The 7,043-nt window shown below is 45.1% G+C and overlaps 1 protein-coding gene across 1 annotated transcript; it reads right to left on the minus strand.

The window, feature by feature from the left end:
- Positions 1–2,367: 2,367 nt before the first annotated feature.
- On the minus strand, positions 2,368–6,612 carry SPSB1 (splA/ryanodine receptor domain and SOCS box containing 1; the record flags this gene model as incomplete). The annotated part of the gene is made up of 2 exons (XM_080631187.1): positions 2,368–2,495; positions 5,919–6,612. The coding sequence occupies 2 exons, from the start codon at positions 6,610–6,612 to the stop codon at positions 2,368–2,370; spliced, it is 822 nt and encodes a 273-aa protein (XP_080487313.1).
- Between the last annotated feature and the right edge of the window lie 431 nt (positions 6,613–7,043).

Here is a 7,043-nt window from a genome sequence, read left to right on the forward strand (position 1 = left end):
CCCTAACAAAAAGGACAGTCTTGGTATCGACATAAATAGGTTAGTGATTTGTTTTCATAGGAGCTGTATCTAATCACAGCCTTTATCCAGCTCCATCGGGAGTACCTATTACTTAGAGCTGTACAAGATCTGAGGTTACCATCCTCTACCACTCTGCACCAGTAGCTGCATCTTGACCTCCACCTTTTAGATGCCAGGTTTAAGTTGCTATTCTTCCAAGCAGAGACAAGGCCACAACAGCTCCTGCTTTTTACCTGTTTAAGCTGCCTTCTTGGGAATAAGCTCACCATTTATTTAGAAGCTAGATAGAGAGCACTCAATTCACGCAAATGAAAACCAACATCAAGTAATATTTAATAAAGTTTATTAGGTTACTGAGTATTATCTACAGTCATAAAATAGAAAGTCAGGATTTAAAACTGTACAAAGCAATGTACTGGTGAGGTGAGAAGAGATGGAAACAAGGGAGCACGAAGAGCATTAGAAGTAGGAAGAACACAGCTACTTCCCTGGAGTTCTGGAAGACACTGGTTCAAGTTGAAGGCAACCAAGCAGGGCTCCACACACTGAATATTCTTGTGTCCCACCCTGTAACAGAAACTAGTACAAACCCCTACATTAAAAAAGAAATCATATAACATTAGATTAAAAAAGGGGCACATCACACCCCACCCAATCTTGGCACCAAATCTGTGCTTTAAAAAATATACTATGCAAGTAGTTTATCTTAAAAAAAGGTACCCTACAGCAGCTGTTTAAAACATGTTCTTATACATAACACCACAAATATATATATTAACATTTTCAACAACTAAACTCATTTGTACCTATACAGAACTGAAGGGATAACTCAAGAGCAAAAAAACAAAATACAAACCAACCACACAAACATTTTTCAAGACAAAGAAATGTGCAAAATAACCCCAGAAAGGCAGCATAGTAACCTGTGGAGAGGTTGAGAGAGCAGCTCCTGCTAGTAAAGGAGTGTCATCCTCTTTACTTGGCTACTGAGGTGAGAATCTATTTGGGATGTGCTGATTTTGCCTCAATTGCTTGTCCTCTTTATTGCAGTTCTCTCCTATCCCCCCCCTCAGCTCTAGAGAGGTTCAGTTTCTTCTTGCTGTGCCTGAAGATCATCCCATTGGCTTCTGGTTAAGTCTCACAAGCTACATTCTGCAGCAATCACCTTCTGGATTTCTCATCTGCTTGATGGGACTTCTGCAGCCACACTGCTGCCACCTTCTCTGGGAAGACTCCCACCCACAAGCAAGAAACAGAACTATTCTGGCTGCATAGTTAAGTGGAGATTACACTGATGGTCTATGACAGAAGAAAGCCTGGTCTGGATGCCTCTAAGCAGCTTATCTAAGAAGAGAATTCCCTGGCAGAGGTATCAGAGAAACACATAAGTATGTTTCTCTAAAGCCTTAACATGGAACAGGCTGTACGGAAGACAGACCTAAAATACACGATGTATAGCTGTGTAATAAGCCACAGCTCATACAGCCTGTCTCAACCTATTGAGGGAGAAGTTCATCCCTTTTGTGTGCTCATATCAGCAAGGGACCCCTGATCCCAGACTAAAACCTGCAGTTTTAAGTCAGAAAGAAGAGAGCAGGTGAAGACACAGTATGACTGCTCAGTCAGCTCAGTCAAACCCACTAAGAGGCAGCAGAACAGAGAACAGAGCAGGAGAACTGAGCAAACAATGGTGATAAACAAGCACACAGGATTCACTATGAAATAACATTAGTACATAGTGAGAAGTCCTGGCAGAGATACTGCCATCACTGACATCTCCAAATTAGAAAGTCTCCTGGTGGAAGGGTTCTTGGTTTTGGTGTTTCAGGGCTTGGGGTTGTGTTCTTTAATATTTCTTTTTTGGTTTTTAAGAACTCGGCAATTAATTCTTAGTATTCCAGACTCTTCCCAACTCTGCTGGTCACCGCATGCCTTTCCATTCTTAGAACCTGGTTTTAACATTTCCACTCCTAACGCCTTCCCTTTCTCCAAATTATGTTCTTCCCTTGGGCTGGTACAGAAAAACCATTCACTCCTAAGCTCTACAACCCAAAGGATGCAGCACAGCCTTTCATCGGGAGAAGCAGGGAAGCACAGAGCTTCTGTAAATGTTCCTTTTGTAAGCATGCTAGGGAAGAATTCCAAAGAACAAAACACTTCAGTTGTGAAACAAGGATTACTTGAGAGTTGCCAATAAGGGCATATGGAGATCTAAGCAGTGGCAGGAATAGTTCGGCCAAGGAGTTCCAACAGTAGCGATGACACAAGGGTGGAGAGACCATTGCTCAGTGGGTCAACTCTGATATTTTCGCCTTGGTTCCAACTCTCCATCCTTGAACACAAAGGTCATTGGTAGAGCAGGTAACTCTTGAGGGATGCTGGCAGTGGCAGTGAAGGGATCTCATTCAGTCTTTCCTTGCCCAGAGCAAGCCTCACAGCTCGCCGACACAAGTCCATCAAAGGCAGTGGTTCAGCTGAGAAAAGAGACCCAAGACATTAATATACCAACCCACAAGTTACACTAGAAAGCCCACACGGAAGTTCCCCTCTGCAATACCAGTTATTCAAGTCAGAATTCATCTTCTAGCTTGTGCCACTTCCTACAGTATCCAAAAACTTTATTAAGATTCACTGAAGTAAAACACTGCAGTGCACAGTCTGATAGCATGGTGTGGTATGAGTAGCCAGAAAGTGCCATGATTTGTCTCATATAGTAGGGTAACAGCTGTCAACCCCTTCATCTGTATACATGCTTCCCATGAAAAACAAAGCCATCTGTCAAAGCTCCACATCACTACTTGTGCTGTGACATTTTCCATTAGAGGATTCCCTCCTGTGTCAAACCCGGGGAAGACACATGCCTTTGGCTATCCTTTCTGCATCCTGTACTTATACACACTGAACAAGATAATACTAGTTTTTCAGGAATGGCACATGGGGCCCTTTGATGCTGAAGAGTCATTCACAACATACAGGGTACTAAGGTTAAAACCCGAGTTAACACATGACAGCTGCGCAGAAGGAAGATACATGTAGTTTCTCACAGCTTCTGTCACTATGTCTGTCCAAGCTCACCTTTACACAACACACTGCTCAAGCCTAAGGGGTTTCTCCTTCCCCAAGAGAGGGCTAACACAAAGACTTCCAAATTAAGCAGATACCTGGACATCCTTCTAACAGCCTGAGGGCTCAGCATTCATCATTAGAAAGCTTCCTTTACAGACATCTTGGGCTAAACACAGACACACCTAAAAACGTCCACAGGATGTGGAAGAGTTTGGCTGAGAAGCTGTAGTTTTCAAGAACCTTGACAGAAGCCAACAGCTTTAACTTCCACTATACAAGCCAAATTAATCTGACTGTTCATATAACTGTTTTCAACAGCTGAGACACAGGGAAAGCTTTATTTTCTCTGAGCATGGTCAAGTTACTACATTTCTCACCAGAATTCATTCTGTCAGTAAGGTGGACACAAGTTCGTCCCTTCCAGGTTCAAAGATAACAAACAGCTAACACTGAAAAGCTGAAGCAGAAGTGTTGTCAGCAGCCTCTGCTCAGGCCACTCCTGAAAAAGTAAACAGTCAGGCTGCTCCATGTACAAAACACTTCCAATGAGAAGTGGAAAAAAACTAATTTTCATCTCATGTTTGGCAACAAGTCTGTGAGAAGGAGAGTTGGTAAGCTGAGGAGAGACTTGGTAACAGTCAGGAAACGAATGCTTGAATTGAGCTGTCTCCTCCTCAAATTAGCAGCCAGAGCTGAACTAACGCCCTGTTCCCCTCTCTCCTTCCCTGCTGTGGACGGACCCCAAGCTGTTACCTGCTCCAGGGGAAGCAGCAGTGGAACGTTTTTTCTAGCACTTCTCCAAAGTCCTCCCCGTGCTTGAAGCACTGATTATTGTGAGGAATCACCTCTATATGCACCCCTCTTCTGCACTGATGGCTGGCTGGAGAGCAAACAGATCCATCAGGGCAGTGCTGTTGCTCCCCAGGCCCCACTATGTGTCACACATGTTCTGTGCCACAAGTGAAATGAAGGCTCTCAGCCCAAAGTACTGCTAGTCTTGCCTGCTCATGACCTCCTTCAGGATCCATGCTGTCTCTTCTGCAGGGACAGGTTTTGACTGCTGGCCTGCACGTCTCAGCTCTGGCTGCAATACTGCCAGAGAAGCCTGTTACTGGCAGCACTCCTTTGGCACTTCCCAATGTAGCTTACTCTTAAACCACTGGGATACAAATATGCTGTATTCTAAGTCTGTCTCAATCACTCCTGCTCCGTATGAAGATAGCTGGGACAGAGGCATTGTCTAGCCAGCATCCCAGAGGACAAGGGGCCCTGACCTGCAAAGCCTATAGACATTAGCATAACAAACACATTCCAGTTTAATGGCCTTAAAAGGAGAGGATCTTCTTCCCACAGAGTTTAAGAACTTTGTCCTCATCTAGTTTGCACTGATAACCCTGTCTGACAGGAGGCCTCAAGACCAAAAGAGAAAGCACACACATATCTGACCTCCTTCCATTCACAACCACTACAATCACTGGACAGTGTTGCTATTGAATGCTCAGAAGAGGTTAGAGCCAGACACCTTCTTTCTATCTGTGCCAAAATAGCATCCCGTCATTCCTGGCCTTATGCCCACAGTTCACTCCTATGCTGAGAGCACATTACAACCAAATCCAATACTGGAGGTGGCCATTTCCTTGCTAAGTGGAGTTCTGTGCCAACAGCTCCACAGACTTGCTGGCTTTGAGGGGAGCTGCAGATTTTGGCTTTGACCCTTCAGAAACCCCTGGATACTGTAAGCTGGTGTGGCACAACGCACTGGGTTTCTTTCTCTTGGTGAGAAAATGATCTGCCAAGAGCTCTCTATCTGGTCTTGCTGAGTTGAAACATATTTCTCAAAGCACTTTTGCTCCTATCCCTTTGCAAGGCTTTCCTGGCTATTCAGACAGCTCAGTTTTCGGGGTGCCCACTGTCAGCTTTGCTGTAGCTCATGTCACCAGTGTCAGGGGGTGGGCCATTGTTTGCCCAGCATTAGAACATGTTCTAAAGCACACATCAGAGCCCAGTATGTTACAGCCTTCAGGCAGACACTGTTCTGGAATGCAGGGGAAACACTGCTCTTTTCGTATCAATACAGCCAAATTTATTTCACTAACATCATAAATCCAGATTTTAATCCACTTCCTTCACCTCTCTCCTCCACCCTACCCAGAGGACTGCGTCACAGGCTGGCCTCATGGGAACTTCTGACTATGAGAGATAACAGACTTTAGCACATTTGGACAGCCAAATTTATTACTAAACTTAAAGAGATTGATGCCCCTATTAGTAAAAGGCCTGGCATGCAAGTTGGGCCGGCTACAACATCCAGCCCCACACTAGAAATGAGCACACCCTGCCCTGAAAGAAGCAGAGAAATGAGCTACTTTTTGGAAGATGAGATTCCCATTTCCTTAGATAGGGACAGATCTTCCCACTTTGGCCTGCAAGGGATTTTAAAAGTCCCTTCATCAGCCATTTGAGGAAGAGAATTGTCCCTCAGTGTTTCCTACAAAGGGACACCAGGATTACACCCCCAGCAGTACAATTGTCAGGACATTCCTGTTGATATTTGGGTAGCAAAACAGGAAGGCTTGTCATGTCTAGACAGATAGCTGGCATCACCTCCGAAAACCCTACTTACTCCCTGTAGTGCCTTAGGAACAGTACATGTGCACAGCCAAACTGTTTGAACTAGCCATTAAAGCTTCAGAGCTGTATCCTGTTCTGCCGACATGAAGTCCTCACCTCTCTAGAAGAATGAAAGCCCTCCCAAGGATGGTCTAGTAAGCCTGCACTTAAGTAGCACACGGATCTGTGCTGTTAGAACTAATACAAGAAGGTATACTCACGGTCAAGTCCATTCAAGTAGCACATCCGTATTTCACAGTGTCCCCACACTGCGCTTACCACTGGATATAGCTTTTTCCCTTTGAGTCCTCGAAATGCAACACCCATGTATTGCCCATCTACAATGAAGCTCAGTGTCCCATCATCCATGTCCAGAACCACCAGGAAAGAATCCGGCACAATGAAAGTCTCATCTGGTTCTAAGAAGGCAGGGTAGGTTTTACTTGGCTGGTTCTTGCCATCATGGTACAGTCTGTTGCGCCCAAGGTCCCAGCCCCAAGATTCATGGTTGTTTCCTACCAGCGTCGTGTATCCTACTGAATGCAAAGGGGCATCTGCTGTTGCCACCCCGACCACAGCATGTGTGCCTCGCTGCCTCATTGCCCACGTGATCTGCCACACGTGGAGTCCTCGGGTATATCCCACTTTGCCTCTGATGGCATCTGTACTCTGAGCCACCGGATGCCGGTGAAATATGAGTTTGTCATCCTCCTTCACAAACACATTCAGCGAGCGATCATCATTGTTCCATGAATGTAGTAACTGCACTTCATAGGACACTGGAGGCATGTCCAGTAGCAAATCCAGACGTGTGGGTTTGCTGTAGTCAAGTCCTTGGAGTTCCTGTTTCAGTGGCCTGTATACAGGGTCCCTCATATCCACAGTCTTTATCCCACCTGTGACCTTCTGACCCATGGTGTGTTCTGATTTTGCCTATTTATAGGCTCATGGATTTAGCCGGCCGCTCCCGCTGACATTCAGCCCTACGGAACAGGTTGCCAGGAGACTGTCAAGATGTGCACCAGTCAGTATTGCCTAATGGATGGAAAGAAAAACAAGGGAAGAGTTAAACATCACCATACACAGCCTTGTAGGCAACATTTACACAGCACTGCTTTAATCTGTTTATCCTGACAACTCATGCTTCCTTTCCACCAGCACAGCAGGGTAATGCACACTACTTATGCAGTATGGCTGGCATAGCAGAGATAGCATATAAATCAAATAGATAGGTACAAAGTTTCTAATGTCCCCTTCACAGAAAGGCACTTGAATTTCTCTAAGGAATGCATAGATTCAGATCATCATCTCTCCACACTGAATGCACTGCTGCTTATTACTGCATC

This window comes from Psittacula echo (assembly GCF_963264785.1).
Source record: "Psittacula echo genome assembly, chromosome: 17".
NCBI classification, from domain to species: domain Eukaryota; kingdom Metazoa; phylum Chordata; class Aves; order Psittaciformes; family Psittacidae; genus Psittacula; species Psittacula echo.